The 22,313-nt window shown below is 35.4% G+C and overlaps 2 protein-coding genes across 8 annotated transcripts in view; one reads left to right on the top strand and one right to left on the bottom strand.

The window, feature by feature from the left end:
- The window catches only part of LOC145662502 (endoplasmic reticulum disulfide reductase DNAJC10-like), a 54,318-nt gene extending 34,458 nt beyond the window's left edge, over positions 1 to 19,860 (bottom strand). The window contains exons 1-4 of one of the 2 annotated variants that reach the window (XM_081728148.1): positions 19,705 to 19,860; positions 8,549 to 8,713; positions 2,686 to 2,902; positions 258 to 466 (exon numbers count right to left, since the gene is read on the bottom strand). In XM_081728148.1, the coding sequence (XP_081584274.1) occupies positions 258 to 466; positions 2,686 to 2,902; positions 8,549 to 8,713; positions 19,705 to 19,737 (624 nt within the window). In that variant the 5' untranslated portion in view covers positions 19,738 to 19,860. Of the gene's footprint in view, positions 1 to 257; positions 467 to 2,685; positions 2,903 to 8,548; positions 8,714 to 19,481; positions 19,600 to 19,704 lie in introns of those variants that run through there. The other variant, XM_081728149.1, reaches the window with a different exon arrangement.
- A 74-nt stretch (positions 19,861 to 19,934) lies between these two features.
- The window catches only part of Wdr62 (WD repeat domain 62), a 439,571-nt gene continuing 437,192 nt past the window's right edge, over positions 19,935 to 22,313 (top strand). For all 6 annotated transcript variants that reach the window (XM_081728141.1, XM_081728142.1, XM_081728146.1 and 3 more), the window contains exon 1: positions 19,935 to 20,075. The gene's annotated coding sequence lies outside the window, so the exon portion shown is untranslated. The remainder of the gene's footprint in view (positions 20,076 to 22,313) is intronic.

Consider the following 22,313-nt stretch of genomic DNA (forward strand, 5'->3'; position numbering starts at 1 on the left):
AATTCTTTTGCTTTACGTTTAACGATTATACTCTGTAGGCTAAAAGAAGTAGATAACCAATGAAAATAAACAACTGTGAAAGAATTAATTGGAATAATTCTTGGATCCGGATACAACTCACAGACACGACGTTGACCTACCATAAACTCATATGATTTGGGTTTAAACTATGCAAATTCCTGGGCAGTAACGGGCTAAAGACGATAAATAACTTTAATAGCCAGTAATAATTCATCAACATTGTATCTCGAACTTACCTTTGGATAAAACATAAGATACGGAATTACATTAATGCCGTGTTCTGAACATAAGAACCAGTCATCTTCACAATTGACAGCACCAATTCGTATTACACCTTCCAATTCGCGGGCCATTTTACGCCACTCTGGTGCAAGTTGATGACAGTGGCCACACATCGGGGAATAAAAATTAACGAACCATATGTCTTCGGAATCATAAACCTGATCTGAAATGAGGGGCAAATCAAATACATATATTTCACAGCAAATATGGTATTATCTAACAACTTACGGAACTGATGCATGATTATAAATATTAACTTGGACTAACTTTGTACACGTTAATCATATAATTATTGCTGATATTTTCAATAAGAACTTCTATCTTCGTCAGTGGCGTATTCTTAAAGCATCAACTTCAACTCCTAATCGCATTTCATGGTATCCATTCTTACGGTATACATATATCAAACAAAAACATTTCTTCGAGTAATAATATACAATTACCACATTGGCATTCTAAGTAATGTTGCACTTTTAAATGTCTGAACATTTACAGAAGCACTCTGAACTTAATTTGAAATTACTTAAGACTTTCCAGATAGATGTAGACATTATATAACGACAAATTTGCGACAATAAGAATTACTAATATTATACTTGTGACTAACAATGTTTTCATTAGGCTTTAGAAGGATTGCCATTACTATCCACAAACTGTATATTTTACATACTTTTTAAAGAAGTTCTATGAAATGAAATGAAATCTTTAAGTTTTACGTCCTACGATTATGCCGGCTAGGCTAAGGAAGACAGGATGATGAGAAATAAATGAAATGGTGAAACGACGAAAGTGAGAGGAAACGGGAGAACCCCGAGAGAACCCACGCACAAGGTGTTTGTCCACCACAAAGTTCTTAGGCGAGCTAGAATCAAACCAAGGACCCCATGCACCAGAGATGAACGCTCTACCACTGAGCCACCACGGCTCTAGAAGTCTTAGTTCGATATTTCTATACCTTTACAATTGATGCAATAACATGTGATTAGAAATTGCAGTTGATGCTTTAAGAAAATAATGCTGAAGAAGATGGCAACGACCATTGAAAATTTCGGCAAGTATTGTGATTGATGTAGACCAAAGTAGTCCAAGTTAATATATGATATAATTTAATTACGATAGTGCCTTTCATGTACTATGCAATTAAAACCTATAATCTCTTTTTTATTTTATTTTATTATTACGTCAATAAAGAGTGAAAAGCCAATCTGTGAGTTCTAGCCATTTTTGAGAAGTCCCGCCAGAATTATTTGCCGCCGGCTCAAACTTAAACCGAGATCATCTTACTAAATACAACGTTCAAGCTAATTTACTACGTTAGGCAATATACACAAAATTTAAGCTGATAATATGTACTGTACAGCGTGTCCCGCTCGAAGGTAGAACTAAAAATTGTTGTGTGAAAAAAGTAGCTTGAGAGGAAATGTAATTAAATTTGTGCATAACAAATCTGAATGCATGAAAAATGAAATACGAACACAATAGATGCTGTTAATTACCCCCCCTCCATCAACTTCCAAACACGTTTGAGTACGACGCTGCCAGTTCGTGAATGTGGCTGCTAGAAACTCACGAGTCACTGCCTGGATTTCACGGCAGATGCTTCTCCCATAACTCATTGACAATGCATGGTTTGTCCTTACAGACCTTTCCTTCAATAGCTGAACCAGAAGGTACCGAAATGTCGTACCGGAAACATCTATCTTTGATATTTTGTAACAAATTAGCTCGTGAGCCGTGTATATTACAGTCGTTCGGTCAAAATTTTTCCATTGCTAAATCACTCCTTTCAGGTGACCATATAGAAAAAAAAATAGCAATACATCTTCACTACTAACATGAAAAGAAGCAAGCACTTCACTTTACTTATCGCATTTCACTGGAAACACAAACGCACAAAAAAAAAAAAAAAAAAAAAAATAAAAAATAAAAAATAAAAAATAAAAAATAATAATAATAATAATTATTATTATTATTATTTTAAAAAAACGCAGAACTTGTCTGTTGCTATCTTTTCACAACAGTTACGGCGTACTGTGTTGCCGTCTCATTTTTCTCATCGAATACATTACATTTTCTTAAAACTTCATTACAACCAGTCAAATATTTACGCAATCGTGTGTTTTTCGGGACTACATTCAAGTGGGGCATCCAAGTACAGTTGTAAACTCGAAATATGAAAACTGAAAGAGCTTGATTCGTGAGAGAAAAGTGACAGAGAGAGAGAGAGAAATGCTTATTTTCTTTTTGTCTATAATTCCTGTGATCAGATCACGAATCCAGTACTATACGATTGGCATACACTATTAGGGTACCTGCACAAATATTCTACGTTTTTCCAAAACAAAATGAAAATTTTCTTAACTATGTGAGTTATCAACTTACCGAAATCATGTTTGCTTAGTGTAATAATTTCAGGATCATCATCATATATGCCAAAATTATCGTGATAGTATTTCCAGGACCGATATTGTGTTTTCTGGCCGGAGTCTTTCATGCCATCTTCTCCATACAAGTCATACTTTTTACGTGTTTCTTCATCCTTCAGTATTTCATACGCCTTTGTTATTTTTACAAATTTGTCATGAGCATCTGGATCGTCCTGTAAGTACACATCGATATTAGCAAGACTCAATTTAAAAATTACCTTCTGCTTAACTGAATTTTCTACTCACACTGTAGATAGGATATTTATTTAAGGATATGATTTGATGTGTATTTATATGGTCTCTAAAAATATATATAAATCGTAGAGACCTGGTAATACTGAAAGGAAAAAAAAAAAAAAAAAGAAAGAAAAAAAAGAAAGAAACATGATTATAGCTAACCGAACAGATGGTAGTTGATTTTGCAATTTCTCAGCGGTTAATGCTAGTGCACATAATGATGTTAAAGATTCATAGTTTGAAATTAAAAACACTAAAAACGATGCGTAACCATTGCTTAGTAGTGGTTTTAAGTGAGTCTTAAGTTGAAAAAAAAAAAAACATTTAAACTTTTCATTACCATGATCACAACAGTAACTTCCCAAATGTTTTTTAATGGTGAACACATATCTATGGAACCAATTGTGTATTACACATGTCAATAAAAAAGAAATTTTAGAGTAAAGTATTTGCAGTTGTGGCTCGTTCAAGAGTTGTTCGAACAAAAGGGATTTGAAATAAATAAATAAATAAATGTAAGTTTCTCAGTTACTGATGAAGGTAACCGAGATTGGTGGCACAAGTTTAGTGCAATTCAAGTGCATTTGGACACAGTAAATTCTTTTTAGTAATTACAGAGCAAGGATACTCTGAGGTGTGTAAGTTTGGAAAAAAAGACAAGAGAACTATATGCAGTTCAATGCTATGTCATATCATGTACCAAGGGAATTGAATACAATGGAATTTTAACGGTTTGATTTTAGTAATTTCTTCCTCAAATCGATTTAAATGAACCTTACTTCGTGAAAATTAAATTTTGCTATGCAGCGTTTTTTTTTTTTTTTTTTTTTAATTACTTACTTAATACAAACATGTATCTTCTAAAATAATAGATTTAAACGCTGAAAATTTGTACGTAGATAGTACTGATAAGAGGAAACTGATATACTCTGCCATACCAACAGATGGACAGTGCTGACAACCAAACATAAAGTTATTTTTTTTTTTCAAATGGACCACATTAGATTGTCGCACATTTCAATACATCTATATCTACATGTTAAACGAAAGCTCACAGAATCACATTTATTATTCAAGGTAAATCCATTTCAAGTGGTCCAATGCATGTTGCTCCGCAATTTTTTAAAAAATCTGATTTTTGGCCATTTATTTTGATACGCCCTTGTAACTCTTGAACTAATACATACAAAACACTGAAATTTCATATCATGCAAATATCAGCAGGGAGACATTGTTTGACATGCTTGTCAATACCAGGGTTGAAAAAAAACATGATTTTTTTTAAAAAAATCAAAAAGAACGTTTTTTATGTTTAAAACATGTTTTTTTGTTTAAAACGTTTTAAACGTTTAAAACAAAGTACTTTGTTTTAAACAAAAAAACATGTTTAAAATGTTTATTTTGTTTAAAACAATAATCTAAGTACGCATATATATTACATTTTTACACTCCTACGTATTGCTTGCCATCTATATTCAACCGCTAGATCAAATTTCGGGAACTTCCCTAATCTCGATCCGCCCAAATGTTCAATTCCGGATAAAGAAATCGGGATTTTCCCGATCTCCGTTCACGGAATATGTAGTTTAGTTTCTTTGTTACGTTCTACTGGTCGTCTGCATTCTTAATCTTTAAACGCCCATTGACGCAACTGCTATGTCAGGGCTTTAAACCTCAATGGCTCAGTCTTAAACCTCAAATTAAGGCTGGAAGATGGTTTTAGTACCAATTTATTCCTGTAAGATGCAGCTTTGCTGGTGTGCATTTTATGTATATGGGAGGAGGGTAATACCGTGTTTTTTTTTTTTTTTTGTTTTTTTTTTCAACAGTTTTTTTGGGGGACCGTTCCTCCTCTTGGGGGATAGATTCATAAAAATTGTTACGTGAAGCAATCAAGTAGGCCACTACATGGTAATATCGTGTATTTGTACTTCTTGCTTATATGGGGGAGAAGGGAGGGGGCAAAGTTAGCCAATTTTTGGAGTTTAAGTTTTTTGACGTAAAATACATTTATTTTTACGACAAACATCAATAGCTCAGCCTATAATTAAGCTAGAAAGATGATTTGACACCAAAGTATTTTTGAGGGATGGAGCTTTCATTCAGTTGCATTTTATGTATATAGGGGGTACGTATGTACGGCCGTGAAAGGGAGGATGAAGTTCGTTTTTTAATTTTTCATCAATTTTTTTTTTTCATCAGGTTTTGGCGGGTATTCCTTCCCCCTTTGTGGTACATCCATAAAAATTGGTACGTGAAGCAATGAGGTAGTCCCCTACATGATAGTAACCTGTATGTGTATTTGTTGTTTATAGAGGAAGAGGGAGTCAAATTTGGTTAATTTACATTTATTTTCGGGACGGTCCCATATAACACAAGATATGTTTCACTGAAGTGGTCTAGAAGCATAATTCTTGTTCGTACACATGATGTGTGCAGCAAAAATGATTTGCATATGGACGTGGTACTAGTGGGGGAAGGGAGAGAATGTCTAATTCAATGAATGTTTTCTGCGCATATATATATATATATATATATATATTTTTTTTTTTTTTTTTTGAAAATACTTCGTACATAAAACGAATTCATTACGCAATGGCAGCAATGGCTACCATTCCTTACATTATTGTCACAAGTATGTGGCCTACGCATTCATCATTTTGTCAGCGTAGGGTGGCCTGCAAAGGTTGCCAGGGCCCCGCAAAGTCAATATTTTCATATTGTTAATGTTTGTTATGTCTGTTTTTTTTTTTTTTTTTTTTTTTTTTTTTTTTTTTTTTTTTTTTTTTTTTACTACGAATACGGCGGGAATTTCACGAATGTTACCTCATTGGAATTTGTGGTCTATAAGCTTTCCAATGGTGTATAACTCATGACTTTGTGATAATAAGGGAGGTCACCAGAGCCCCGAACGTGAGAGTCTACCATTATGTTAAAATCCCTGGCGGGGCGTCTAAAAGTTAATTGTGTTGTTATGCCATAGGCACTAATCATTGTTACCTATCCATGTTGCAGATAGAGATGTATCTTGAAAACTGTTTAGTTAAAATATGTCATTTGCTCCTTGTAGGCTAGTCACTGCTCTTTTCTATGAGTTGTATTGTATTTGTCAGAGCATTTCTTCTAGCTTATGATGTGAGAACTCTTCATTATTATGGAAACGATAGTGATCAAAAAATACCATAAGTTTTGAATTTGTGAATTTGGATCTTAGAATAGTGTATAATGTGTTTAACCTCCGTTATTCTTGGAAATTAAGAAATGTTGAAATACTTCATTTGAATTTCTGTTGGTTTAGTTATACGCACATTGATGTGCAGAATTTCGTTCAGTAATTGCTGTTATAATAAGAATATAACTCTGCTTGTCATTTACTCCATGCACAAATCCTGCGGAGGATGGGTTGTTTGATAGAAAATTAAATTAACTTACTCAATCTGATATTTTAGTTGTTTTAAACATGTTCAACCACCATCGAAAAAAAAACACGTTTAAAACATTTTGTTTAAAACGTTTAAAACAAACTGAATAAAACAACAGCCCTCGTTTTAAACATGTTTTAAACATTTGTTTTAAACATATCAACCCTGGTCAATACCACCAGAATAACAGTATTGCCAACCCGACGCAAAGTTGTGTTTTTCAAACGGCACTATGTCAGGGTGTTACATATTTCAATTCTACATGTAAAACAAAAACAACGTCACACTTGTAATGCAGTATTCCAAACTAAGGACGCTACAGTATCACAAACATCCAAACTTTGGTGATCTCTGCAGGAGTGATAATGCAAATGAGAGATGAGGCCATGCACTATGCACATCCAAAATACTGTAGTGTCTAATGTTATGATCATGATATGACGATTTCGAATGAATACGAACAGAGTTACAAAGATTGAAACTGACTTTTTCGAAAAGCCTTTATTTCGAAAAACCGCTAAGATAAGTATCTCATCTAATTACATGTTTTTGAATAAAGTCAAAGATCACAATGCCGTTTGCAGAAATTTCGTATCTCAAACTGTTCTGCAAATGGTACACACTGCTAACGTTTGCAACACTGCTTAAAATTATGCAATTCCGATAATTTATTGTTATTACACCTACCAAAAAGTACTGTCGTATTGTTGTGAAAGAAAAATAAATCAAAACGTGCTTTTAAAAGTTCCCACAAATACGCCATTTTAAGCAATATATCAAATTTTAGAATTTTTTCACACCTCCTGAATGGTTTGAGATATCAAATTACTATAAACGACAGTATGATCTTTATGTTTATTAAAACCCATCTATGTAATTAGATCTTTTAATTGTCTTAACCTTTTTTTGAAATAAAATATTTTGAAAAAAGTCAAATTCTCAATTCCTTGTAACGTCATTTCTATTTGTTCGAAATATGTCATATAACGACCATGGTATTCAACATTAAGGTACTTTGGATGTGCATTAACCTGTCCATCTCACTAGTATTATAACTGCTATAGAATCCTCCAAAATTTGTTTGTGATACTGTAGCGTCCTAAGCTTGCATAACAAGTGTGATATTGTAAGTTTTTGGTTTACATGTAGATTTGAAATTTGAAATTACCTACCGTAGTGCCATTTAAAAAAAAAAAAAAAAAAAGAGGTTCGGTAGGAAACACTGTTAACTTTGTGATATTGCGGAGTACGCAAACAATGTCACCCTCTTCATATCTGCATGGTACAAAATTTCAGCATTTTTCGTCCATTAGTTTAAAAGATACTAGGGTGTATCAAGATAAATGGTTCACCCTATATATATATATATACATACAGGAGAAAGAGAACTTAAACTGAAATGGCTTGATGTGATAGAGGGCTTGTAGATCTGAAGAAAGTACTGTTTATTTCATTTACTCTCTTTTATTTCACTCCATAACTTCACAGGACTATTCACGAAAGTGAGAATGGAGCAAGAGGACCAGAATAGAAGAGAATGCCGGTAGGTTGCAGACGACGCCACGACCCATACCAGGTTACAGTGTCGGAAAGTAAGTAAATCTTGTCATCACAAACCTTTCTTCACTTTTCTGGTATTAACAGAAGCTTAATAAAAACAATAAAAGCCTTTTCTACTAAGGATAACTTGAGTAAAATTCTTAGCCTTGTTATTCAAAAGGTACCAACCTAAGCCAAAAATACAACATTAGTAATTAACTTATCCATTTCTATTTCTTAATTTTCACACACTGCAACACGTCCGTCAATTCTATAATCATATGAATGAATTTGAATAAAAAGAAAAAAAGTTCTATCATTTATATTTAAGTACTAAATGAAAACATGAACTGGAACGAAAGCTCAAAAGAATAAGCCACACGGGCATCTAATCTTAATCTTTTGCACTTCGGATATTTATTTATTTTAAGAGAGTTAAATGTATTCTACTTCTCTAAAAATCTTCAACATTTTGGATATCGAATTACAGATCATTTCGCTACTAAGCACATAATAAGGCAAATAAACAGCAAAATATATTTTAACACTGAACATGTAACTAGCAATTATACACATCCTACACCCTAATATTAAACTGAAATACTGTGAAAAAATCCTTACTGTATTTTTATCCGGATGCAAGGCGACAGCTAGTTTCTTGAAGGCTCTTCTGATTTCACGGTTGTCAGCTGTTTTAGAAACGCCAAGAAGCTCGTAATAGTCTTCGCCAAATGAAACGGTAAGATACTGGCATATTAAAAGAACTTGCCAAACCTTCATAATCATCTGGAAATAAAATAAATTAAAATAAAACATATATTACACACAGAATCTCTGAAACTACTGTAAGCTATTCGGTAAGTTTTAATGCAAATGTCTGAAATAAGGAAATAAATACACACAAACAAGAATTCCAAACTTGACTAAAGTAAGTAATATACTAGAAAATTGATATTCACGAGAAAGGACAGAATATTATTACATAAACTAATCGCTGTTTCTATACTATCGAAATGTCCTTGAAAATACACGAGAATTGTATTGGTACAAACACGCGATGTAATTCCACACGCAAATATATATATATAACATTTATTTTTTAAACTATATCATACGATTATACTCCGTGACTAAGAAAATAGGTGATGCTGAGATTAATGATAATGGCACAATGACGAATGTGGGAGGAAAGAGGAGAACTCCGAGAAAACCCACGCACATATTATTTGTCCACCACAAAAGCCTACTTGGCCGGAGCTAGGATCGAAATAGGAATCCCACACGCCAGAAGTGAGTCTCTACCGCTGAGTTTTTAGAAAATTTACAAGGAAAATCTACTAGTCCACAAAAGAAAGACCAGTATGTAAGGAACTAATCAACGTGGGTGTCAACATCTAACTTATGCATCAACGTAGCACTTGAAACTTTGATATTTTCCATTGTAGAAGCTTTGGTTTCAACAGACTTAAATCTGACTTAAACTATTCGCTGCGGAAAACAATACGTTTATTGCAAAAAAAATATTAACGTGTAACAGTTTCGCCATCTATTCACTTTGGTTTCATATTGAAAAATTAATGGATATTCAGTCAACGAATAAAAACGTGAAATATGTAAAAATTGGCACTCAATTAAGTGCAAATATAGAAGCTCATATACGATTTTGATTCTGATGTTTAAGAATTAGAGATCGAAGACAGCAATGACTAGTGAGTTCAGTGGCGTATTGGAATTTGAACATGTAAATAGTGTGGAATCTAGAAATATGTCTTACATGGAAAAAATGTCGTATTGACACTATCAGAAGTATCTTGAAATGAAATCTTTCAGTTTTAATCCCACGATCACGCTTTTTAGGCTAAGGGAGACGGATGATGAATCAAGCGAATGATGATGAAATAATTTTGTGGAATGAGAATGGGGGGGGGGGACCTAAAGTATCTGATGGCTTTATAGTATTATACCTTCGATTTATCCGAGGTCGATTCATCCGTCTTGTATGACAATTGAAGAGCGGATAAAAGATGTCACTTTCCAAGTTGATCATTGAGAATTGAAGTGAATGAACTAACCAGTTCTTCACACGGTGAGCTGTCCGATTCTACTGAAGTGTACTGCGGAATAGAACAAAGAAACTGCAAGGTATTTTCCAACCGTCAGAAGTTTCAAATGAGAAAACGCGAAGGAAAGGTCACTATCTTCTACTGCCTTAAATGAAACGTGGAATTACTATGTATCGGAAAATGCTTCGAGAAATACGATACCGAATCAAGAACAATTATTAAGAACATTAGAATAAATTTAATACTATTAATAGACAGTGAGATTGTGTGTGTGTGCTTTATTTACATAGGAGGAGGTTGAGACTATTTTGAGACAAAAAATAAAACTTTTGCCGTAACTTCTCCATTATTAATGCTACAAAAAAAAAAAAAAAAAAAAAAAAAAAAAAAAGTCCAGAATATAGTGAACTGAGACGTCCATTAGATTCCATTATCTGACTTGACTGTCTCGTTTCAAAAGGGATTCTGCATTAAAAAATTAAAAACAGTGTATCACGCTAACCCCACATTTGGTGCTATTATGAGACAGTGGTGGGGCTATACGAGACATTCTTATTACTCAGGCTTAGGAGGTCACAAGATTGTGTTGATGGTCATTGTAAGACAGTCGCGAACATCCTGTCAGAAAAGGCAAGATTGGTGACTGTGATAGATAGTTTCTTTACAGTATTTATCCAAAATTAGCAACTACGACAGTTCAGAAAATAATGGAAATCTTAACTGCATGCAGTTTTTGTATTGTTATTATTATTATTATTTTTAATATGGCCTTCTGTTTCAGTAAGAATTTCTTTGTTTCTGCTAAAAATGAAAATTAAGGTTATAAACACGCAAAACTTTGAAGAATAGGCTAGATAGTATTAATGACACATAAATTACTAGTTAAATTATTGTGGAATTTATCTGAATAATGATATACTTTTGATCCTTTTATAACAAGAATAAAAAATTAATGAACAAGAAAAACGGCGAACGTCTTTTACAATACTTATCGATAAACATTTTGACATCAGATGAAATTTTCAAAGATATACTTGTAAATTTTTCTATGTAATTAAAATCTGCTTTTTGATTAAAAAAAATTCTTTTTTGCAGAAACACTTCTGAACTTTAGCTTACATACATAAACCCTATCTTGATCAAAGACCCTATTTTGATCAAAGAAGTGAATAAATAAGACCTAAGTCTATGATAAAGTATGCAAATTTATCAACAGCCTATAATAATACAAATAGGATCTACATATTTTCAAATGTAAGTCTGTAGTGTTTTTATCAAATGTTTACAAAATAAAATAAAAAGTGTTTTCTGCCAGGTTTCTTTCTAGGCATCAAAAACGTTAACATACTTTTTAACCTCATATCGTAGCATATCTCTTAATCAGCAATATCTCGTTGCGGAAATATACATCAGATTCTTTTATCACAGAAATATCCCCTTTTACTCAATTAGGTTGTGTGTGTGTGCGCGCGCGTCATGGATTTCAGACTCATTACTTCGAATTCAATGTTTCTTAACACATTCTACATAGTAACAACACATTTAAATATGAACAAATTATAAAAGCATGCATGTAGAAGCAGAAATAACGTGTTACATGTACAGAATAACAGTGCATTTCAATGGTCATTACAGCTTTGAGTTGAGTTGATTTTGAGTTTAACGTCCCGTTCAGCAGCGAGAGTATATGAGACGTGGACTCCGAACCACATGAGCTCCCGCCGGGAATCAAACCCGGGTCTCCCACGCCAAAGGCGCGTACGCTAACGGTCATTACAGCTTTATCACAATAGTTCTGGGAACTGTCTCATAATAGCTCTATAACTTTGACAGCTAATACTCCCCTACAGGCTTCTTGACAAGAAGAAATATTTGATTACTCTGGAACTCCTTAATGTCGATTACCTGCTAATATTTTGAATTCCCATGTTCAAGAATTATAATAAAATTTTTTCTGACAGAAAACAAGCCCCCCCCCCCCACACACACACACAAAATGAAGGGTTTAGGAAGGAAATTTTTGTATTACCATTAGTTAGTGCTCAAGAATATTTCCATATATAGATATACTTACAAGGCAGGGTACCTCGGTGTAACACGCCGATTTTGATAAGATTGCACAGACATACAGATCATCAAAAAAGAAGCGACACGTATTTTTTTATATCGGCCAACAAGCGTATTGAAAGGGTCAAATAGGGACATAAAAATGGGGTCAAAATGAGATTTTATGCAATATAGCGAGAACGAGAAGAGATACCGGAAAAGGTTAAATGTACGAAATACTACCATAGTTGACGCAAGCCATTGAGGTAGAACTTACCCATGTGAAGAAAGCAGAACATCCGGAAATGGACCAATCACGTTTACAACATATTCATAATGTGCTACAGAAATGAGTGAAGAGGGTGGCAAGGAGCAGGAAGAAAGAAAACACGAAAATGGAAAATACGTGTTTTTGCTTTGAGTTCATACGTCACCCGTTTGCGAAAGGGACGCAGATTCATCTCAGTGCACGAAGATTCATCTCTACACGCAAGAAGGATGCAAACGCCGTTCGTATAGGCAGCCAGCAAGACAGTACTGCACAGCGGGTTGCATATAAGATCAAAACCTCAAGTTGAGTGGTAGAAACGACTAATAGATGAAGGAATACGAGGTCAGATGACGTAGCACATTATGACAGGTGCAGGTACTGTAAGGAAAGAAAGAGCAAGTTGACGTTGTACACAAAATCAGTTTTAACAGTGAGAGTATTGGACGCGGCGTATGCAATACGAGCTGGTTTGAGTAGACAAAGTTGCCAAACGCGAGGTGTAGAGCCAGCAAAGTGTATGTGCATTTGTGTCTTTCACAGGTACTATTCTCAACAAGACAAGCAAGGCGACGTTTAACTGCTTGTGAGACCTAGTGGTGAACATTGGACAGTGTGGTAGCTGGAGTGGTATTTGATTGTTGTGTAACTGGTGGTGTGTGCTTGTGCGTATTTGTGCGTGTGTAACAAAATTTAGGTGAGGTGTAAGTGGGCTTGTGACGTTTGTGGTCGCAAGATGGTCTATGTGAATCCCCTGAATGTGGTGGATATGCTAGTGGAGGCATATCAGGCAACACAATATGTCCGGACACCACGAACGGTAACGGAAATGGAGCTCAAGGACTATATTTTTAACATCCTAGAAAGTTTCAAGACGAATGGGCACATGTATGTTGAGATTGAAGAAGACCTATTATGCAGCAATAGATCAGACATCCCAAGTATGGCAAGTGAAGATGAGATGGATGAGTGGGATGGCCCAACGACCTCCAACGTACATACAACTGGAGTCAAGAGCAGAGATATTGTGGACATGGGATACAAACGGAAGGTAGTATCGTTTTGGAAACGAGGGAAGAAGAGAAAGATGTCCTGGAAATCTGTACAGAAACACTTCAAGCGTGTCAAATGCAGAACAGATCTATATAGATGGGAGAAACAGATCACAGAAGGTGGAACCAAACGTGAAAAGCTAAACGTGATAGACCGAACTGTGTATGAAAAATTTGCGACAGCAAAACAGCGGCATTTAATTGTCCATGACACAGACTTGCAACGTTGGGCGTTAGAAGCAAACCAAACAACAGCCGTTGCTAATTTCAAAGCTTCGAAGAAATGGTTATGGCGCTTTAAAACACGTCACGGTATCGTCTCACGCAAAGTTACAAAATTTGTAACACATAGCATTACAGCGAAGGCCACACAAGTGCACGAAAGCGCTAAAACCTTCGTCCAAAATGTACAATCACTCATCACTGCTCATGGCGAGGATAACGTATATAACACAGATCAGAGTGGCTTTGCTTTAGAATTTCACTCTGGACGCTCTCTGGCTTTGCGAGGCGAGAAGCATATTACAGCAACAATGCAATCTCTACCTGCCATCACACATAGCTACACAATACAGCCTGTTATATCTGCCAGTGGAAGATTGCTGTCGCCCATGCTCATAGTCTTGAAAGAACTTCATGGTACGTTTGGGCCACGGATTCAGCAAACAATGTTCCGCCCACAAAACTTATATATTTGTGCATCATCATCTGGGAAAGTGACAAAACAGATCGTTAAGACGTGGTTCCAATCAGTGTTCCTTCCACAAGTCAATGAGCAAACGGTACTGTTAGTCGACTCGTGGACGGGTTATGATCGATCCGACTTGGTAACAATAATGCCACAGGACAAGCAGTGCAACATTATGACGATACCTACACACACAACTGGGTTAATACAACCTCTGGGTGTGTATGGTTTCAGAATTTGGAAGAACTTCGTACGCAAAGTATCTGATGCGGTACGCCTTCAGCAACTCAACATCAATCTATACAGCAGAGACAATATACTGAAACTTCAATCCCTTGTGCATAATCAACTTTCATCTCCACGGTACATACATCTATTCCAATACGCATGGTTTTGTTCTGGATATCTTTCATCACGACCAGATTATTTTCCAAATCCAGTGGAGTTTTGTTTTCATCAGTTGACGTCATTGGTCTGCGAAGAAGCAGAGTGCCAGAACCCATCCATCATCAAGTGTTCGTGGTGCAAATACTGTTTTTGTTTGGACGATTTCTTCCTGAAATATCATTTTTGTGCTACTTATCAGGAGTGAGCGTCTTGTTTTCAGCATACACCTCTGCTGACTTTTATGTTGTACGTACATATGTACGCGTATTTTCATGATATAATGTAGATACTCATGCGTAGAACTGATATTGCTGTTGCTCTTTATCTTACATGTGGACCACCTGCTATTACATTCTACTGTGCAATGCATTTTGTGTGTGTGTGTGTGTTACTAGCTACAAACATTCCCGTTTCCAATATGTATCTCACCGTTGCTCCCATTGCACAATATATGCAACCCACTGTGCAGTATTGTCTCACTGGCTGCCTATACGAACGGCGTTTGCATCCTTCATGCTTGTAGAGATGAATCTTCGTGCAGTGAGATAAATTTGCGTCTCTTTCGCATATGGATAACGTATGCACCCAAAACAAAAACACGTATTTTACATTTTCGTGTTTTCTTTCTTCCTGCTCCTTGCCACCCTCTTCACTCATTTCTGTAGCACATTATGAATATGTTGTAAACGTGATTGGTCCATTTCCGGATGTTCTGCTTTCTTCACATGGGTAAGTTCTACCTCAATGGCTTGCGTCAACTATGGGTAGTATTTCGTACATTTAACCTTTCCCGATATCTCTTCTCGTTCTCGCTATATTGCATAAAATCTCATTTTGACCCCATTTTTATGCCCCCATTTGATACTTTCAATACGCTTGTTGGCCGATATAAAAAAATACGTGTCGCTTCCTTTTTGATGATCTGTATGTCTGTGCAATCTTATCAAAATCGGCGTGTTACACCGAGGTACCCTGCCTTGTTAGTAGATCACTCAATGGGATAATTTTTAATAGTTTCTAGTATAGTTACATCGTTTTAATTCTGTGCGAGTGTTTCATAATAGCTCCTCTTTTCAGGGGGTCTCACAAGAACCCCAATTGACCCTATCTAAAGAGACTGAAATTAAGTGCCAAATTTGGATACCAAATCAACCCAAAAAAAAGCTACAAATTTGTATTTCTCCAAAACAAAACTTTACCTTTACTTTGTATGCTCTAAATGTCAAATGGAAAGCATCAATAGTGTGACGGTTAAATGTTCTTAAAATTAACACGGGCTAGAGTGCACTTTATGCCGAACAAGTGATATTGTCACAGGTTGTGGCATTGGAGGAATGGAATCACTGTTATTTGTAACAGGTACGGAAACGGTGTTTTTGTTCCTCCTGTTGAGAATGTTGTTTTAGCTGTTGATGGCACTGATGTCACCAGTGCTGTGGTTGGTTGGTTGTGTTGAAGTTGCTGATTGGTTGTTATGTATTCCTGACTGATGATGCACTATTTTCGAATGTTGTATGTTGAACATGTATCGTTTCGTTCTTCTGATATTGTGAAGTGAGTTTCGGTGTTCGGATATTAATTATTATTATTATTATTATTTGTTCAAATATGTTTGTGATACTGAAGTGAATTCTTATCGTTTCGCGATATTGTGTGGACTGATTAATATTGAGAACTGTAGTAACAGTTGAGGTGGAAGAGAGTTTGTTCGGTAGACACAAATTTAATGTCGGTCGAATGCGCCGTAGTCAGAAGTGGATAGTCGGTGGTATTTGCCGTGAAACTAATGAAATATTTTTGAGTGAGTGTCGCGAGAACACCTTTTAGAAATTATTTCTAAGCATGTACATCCCGACTCGGTTATCACTGATTGTTGGAAGAGGTACGTGGGTTTGGATAAGGGACAGTGGACTCATATGACTATTGGTGAAATGTATTTCATTTTTCTTCGTCATGCTGAATTGATTTATAATTAGTGGTGAGTGTTAATTTTTTGTTTTGCAGTTAATTTTTCGTTATTACGTTAGATTTATAGTAGTGGTTTTATTATTTATTATTGTTCTTTTGGTTCTTGAGCGGGGGGGAAGGTCAGTTCTCAATGATATTTCCATTATTCGTAGCAACTGAAGAGTAAATATTTGGTGAATGTGGTAGATCATTTGGTTAGCAATCGTAATCTATTGTCACTGTTGTGATATACCTTAGTTTGCTGATGCGAAGTAAAATTACGATTGCTTATTAGGTAATCTGCATAACTTGTCCAGAATTTACTTTTCGATTGCTTCGAGTCATGGGATTACTTTTGGGAAATGACCCCTTAACTGTTCCGAGGAATCGGTTCCAATGAATGTTCGGCATATAGTGCACTCTTACCTTAACACGTTAGGGAAAACTACAGGGTGACTCTTTTAAAACTGACGGATATCATTTGGGTATAAAATTTCTAACTGAAGTCCAATTTTCATGCGGTTTGTGGTAAATGATCAAGGAAGGATGAGAGATTTATGGGACCATGCGTACTGGTTTAAATTCTTCCACGATAATATCGATAACGCTTCAAGAAAAACACAAATTTTCGCCAGTGTACCTTACAACTGGAATGAGGTTTCGGATTTTTTAAGCGAAATTGCATAATACAAGTTAAGTGATAGTCAAAATACAAATTAAGTGTTAGTAGAAACACTTATAAATCACATGTGGATAGCTATAGCCGGTTTCTTGCCACGAACCACGGAGAGATTTCTTGGGCGACCTAAGGAGTCGATAACTGACATCTCTCACAAGAGCCGCCTGCGGGATCTGATGCGCCCCTGTCTCACTCAGAAGTGATCCTGTTTCTTCCAATTTATTTACTAGCGACCACATTATGTTCTTCTCTGGGGCAGAGCGTGAGGCAAATTTCTTTCTGAATGCTCTTTGCATAGTAACAACAAATTCCGTTCTCCAAAACTTTTAACGACAAACTCGTGTTCTTGCAAGGAATACACTATTCTCATTGTTCCCTGATCACACTCACACAGTAACAAAGAACAGTACAGCACAATTCCCAATACAGCGGCCCAATTTCCTGCTTCTTCTTGACCTTGGTAAGATTATCATCTAACGAAGAAAAAAAAAAAAAAAACTCAAATCCACACACCGCACCACACCTCGTTCCAATTGTAAGGTACACGGACGAAAATTTACTGTTTTCCTTGAGGCGTGATCGATATTATCCCGGATGAATTTAAACCAGTAAACAGTTTCATAAATCTCCCATCCTTCCTTGATCATTTGCCACAAACCGCATGAAAATCGGACTTCAGTTACAAATTCTAGACTCAAATGAAATCCGTGAGTTTTAAAAGAATCACCCTGTACTTGCATATTTGTATTCATTTTTCCTTATATGCGCTTCAGTTAAGTACATATAGTCTCCATAGTATTTTACATTTCTCATTTCTAGAACATGTAGTACGATTCCATTTTTAAACAAAGTACCGGAATCTGCGCTCATTCCTATTCAAACAGCCACTGGATGGAAACTGTTAAAACTTTTAAAAAGAGGCTCCCAATTAAAGTGGCTCCACCCAAATTCTATTGCAAACAAATATTCACGTTCATCGAAGACATACTTGCATTATATCACTTGCTATTTCTTATACAGTGTTGCATTTCTTACTCTGATAACAAGAATATAAAAAACCTTGATGAAAAGTTATAAAATTACCAAAAGTGCTTCTTTAACGTTAGGGTAATTACATCGTGCAGGTTTACTTTTGGCGCATCACTCCATATAATTGGTGAAAAAAATATAAACCTTTCACTAATTTCCTTCTTATTGTCTCCTAAAAGTTTTACGGTGGGAGATATGAAAAGATATTACTTGGCATCAATTCAAGGGGGCAGCAGAAGTATTTGTTGAAAAATTACATTCTTTTATGACTTGCGTATAAATACGGCTTCCAAATGTAAAAACTACAGCGCAAAGAACACAACTAATATGTGGTAGGTGGCCACTACAAAGCATGAATGCTATCTAACCGAGCCAGGGCTCGCGTGATAGCAAGCGCGTTAGCGATGGTGGGTACACGTATGTTAGGGTAGTGAAAAGAAATGAGTTTTGGCAATAACATAGTTTTAATGGAATTGTCAAATTTTCATACTGGCAACAGTCCATTTGTAAACATAAAATACAGCTTCTGTACACTGAGAGTGGAAAAAAGCATCTAATAGAGTCATCTTTCACACGCATACCCTTATATCAGTTGTAAAGAACTTGAAGGGTAAGGGGAAAAAAGAAGGAATGTCCATGTGTGTGCCTTATTGGGAGCTTTGTCCTATCTGTTGGTGACTTTTAGTACTATTTGACAGTATAGGCCATGTATGCCTAAATGCCGAAATGTCCATGCAAAACGGGGCAAAAGATTTGACTACCCTATTCTTTATTATGCGGTTTACAATATAAAAACGCTGTTTTCTCGAAAATCCAGTTTTGTGACATTCCTCCTTTTTTCCCCTTACCCTTCACTTGTAATGATTTCACACTAGTAACCCTATATCTATCCATATATATATAGTTGTATTACTTTGTAATTAATTTTGTTGCCTGCAGAAAATTGTCCCTTATAAATATGTATGGAGTATGTTTAGTACAAGGGGTCCAGAAGCACGTAAAAAACACAAAATTTACAGAAGAAATGAGTGATACAAGTACTTAGACGTAACACAATGTAACCAAATCGAACCCAACCTAACATAAACTAACCTAAGGTAACCTGAACCTAATATTAGTATAAATAAGCGAAATTCTATCAGTTTTTGGAAAATTACGAGGGACTCCTACACTAATATAACAGGAGTATTTTCATGCAAAGTATTCACTTTTACCTGTAAATCTTCCAAAGTTGTGCGCCAAAATTACACCAGCACCAATTACATAACTGCACAAGTTATACCCGTATTTTTGTTTTACAATAGCAAATTGTTTGGCATTTTCATTTGGTCTCATCGATTTGAAAGACATAAACAAAATTGGCATGCGCCTAGAGTAACATAAACCGGTAATTACCTGGAAGATCTTAAACGTAATGTATGAAGAACTATATAAATTAAAGAAAACATCCGCACGAACGAACCCCGGACTGATTCATCTTACGTGGATGCTACTGACTGGTACTTGATACAAACATCATTCTAGAAAATGATGATGATTTGAAATACATAATGAACACAATAATTTCATTTAACAAAACTCTAGAGCTGTATGACAAAAAAAAAATATTTTAACTTACATTAGTAGCTTTAAAAATCTGAAGGACTGACATCAAAAAATTGTTAAAAATTAAATCATAATAAGATGAACATAGTACACCCACTCTCACCCATGTACGCTGCCATATTGTAAACTACAATATGTCTTACTATTGGCTGCCAGGTGAAGTTTTAAACCACTGTTTGTAATTTGTTTAAAGCTCACCAGTAATATTTCGTGTTACTTGATGGATAGAAAACTTTTGAGTTTGCGCAGAGCGATTGAGCAAGTAAGCAAGTGGTTCAATTCGTATCGCTGTTGTCTGTTGTGTGTACAGTTAGTTATACTTGTGATAGTGATAGTGTGTTATGTTGTTAAAGATATAAATGGATCATATGATTTTCTACTGAGGTAAGTAACATTGGGGTATTAAATATTCCAATTACGTGTTCTAATGATGAAACCGTTCAATCATGTTTATGTATAAATATCTTATATTTTTTCGTCTGTTGCAGAACCGTTATTCCTGCTCGGGAGCTGGAAGTTGTTTTTGTGCAAGGTTCTGTTGAGAAACGTACATAATGATCATTAAAAAAAAATCTCAAATTTAATTTTATACTTGAAATAGAACAAACAATGGACGAGAAGGTTGTAATACTAAGGGGTTGTTTTCTGTTGATATATTCTCGGAGTGTATTTAATTCTGCCTAATCTTCCCATGACAGCATTTGTTTTTATCGGCCTAAATATTGCAAGATACAACAAACCATCAACTTTTTTTTTTTTTTTAATAAAATCCTTGGCACAGGATTGTTGTTCATTTCCTGTTTCTGTGTCTGTGTAAACAAACATATGTTTTTTCTTTCTTTCTAAATAACAGTAATTACTATGACAATATCAGTAACCATTGTTTTACGATCACCTGCTACTTAAAAGTGTGGTTGTAAAACAGAATTTCAGTGAGTATTCGTATATGATTTTTAAATTGCTGAAAATACCCCATAAGAAACTTGCCTAGCGTGTCAAGTGCAAGGAACTTAAAGTTCTTTTCAGCGAACATTATGTCGAAAATCGACATCAACGTAAACTTAGATGCAGTAATTGTATACCCTGCAAGAAAGAAAACAAAGCAACAATTTATTAAATAGTGCAATATTTGAAATAATCATAAATAGTTTTTTTTTTTTTTTTTTGGTGGGGGATATTTAGATGGAGGGGCCCAGAGTATTAAAAAAAATATAGATGTACACCCGAAATGAGTTGAACTGAAGGAGGTGTAATTGATTTGTATCTCATTTAAGAAGTATATATTGTAGAAAGCTTACCGGAAGCTCACATAAGGAATAGGAATATAATGATGCAAGTAGTTACCCTAACCTAACCTAATATTAACAGTAATTAGCGAAATTGTGACTTTTTTTTTTTTAAAAAAAAAAGGCATGTCACCTTCAACTAAACATTGGTCTTTTCTTTAAATTCAAATTACGTATCCATGTAAAAAAAAAACTAACGTTGATTGCACGGGTGTTGAGCTATGAATGCATCTATTAACTGCTAAACTGCCGCAGATGACGGCCCTGGACAAGACACACACAAGTTGAGTTGATTATAGTTTAGCGCCTCTTTCAGCAGCGAGGCTATATGGGACGTGGACCTATTGATTAACGTGGAATCCGAACCACCTGAGCTCCCCCCGGGAATCGAACCCGGGTCTCCAACGCCAAAGACACACATGAGCCTCTTTTCAACGTTATGTTACTACTTAGGCCTATTTGTTCTTTCTTTAATGATGACTATTCACTTTACGTATTTTTTAGTTCCTCCCCAAATCTTGCACATAGGCCTATAAGATCTCCAGTGTTACCTGACAAAATATAGCTGAGCGAGAGAAAGGGGGTTAGAAGCCCCACAGGGCTCGTTGTTTCCTACCTTTATCACAATTAAAACAAAAAGAAGGTACTCGGTTCTAGAGCCTTGAAACAAGTTGGGGGAGATACTAAACGCTGTGCTTCACTTTTTTCTTATTCTCATGCTGACATTTCGTCTGATTCTGTTCATTTTCACGTAAATTTTGTATTTCGGAGCCGCCATCTGCTCAAGTTAACTCTTAACAGCTTCTAAAACATACGTTGATGATATATTATATGATGCTACAATTTGTTAAAGAGGGTGTTCTAAATAAAGCAACTAATGGTGTTATAAATTTGGTTTAAGTCCCACAGAGTAGGTCCACTGATATCGAGCCTAACCTAATCTAACGTAAGCCGTAACATGATGGACCTTATCTTCTACACAAAGGCTTTAAAGTTGTAGTATAAGCTAAGCTATTGTATTGTCTTTTTATATTATACCATTGTAGGAATATGCATATCCTACTTTATGATTATTTTATAGTGCTTTTTGTAACTTGAATTTAACATAAATTCAGTATTTTTATCTAAATCTTTAAATCTGTTACATGGCGTTATTTCAGTGTTCTGAGTCATCTGTATGGGCTAAAATTTTTGTATGTTCAGATTCTACTGAGACATGCAAGGGTCCAAAATCTGAGTAGTGAGTAGTTTGAACTACGTATCTCCTTAATGGTTAGCGTTCAAACCTTTTGCGCAGGAAAACCGGATTTGATTCCCTGAGTGAGTGATAAAGATC

The sequence above is a fragment of the Thermobia domestica genome, chromosome 10, assembly GCF_964235325.1.
Source record: "Thermobia domestica chromosome 10, izTheDome1.hap1.1, whole genome shotgun sequence".
Lineage (NCBI taxonomy): Eukaryota > Metazoa > Arthropoda > Insecta > Zygentoma > Lepismatidae > Thermobia > Thermobia domestica.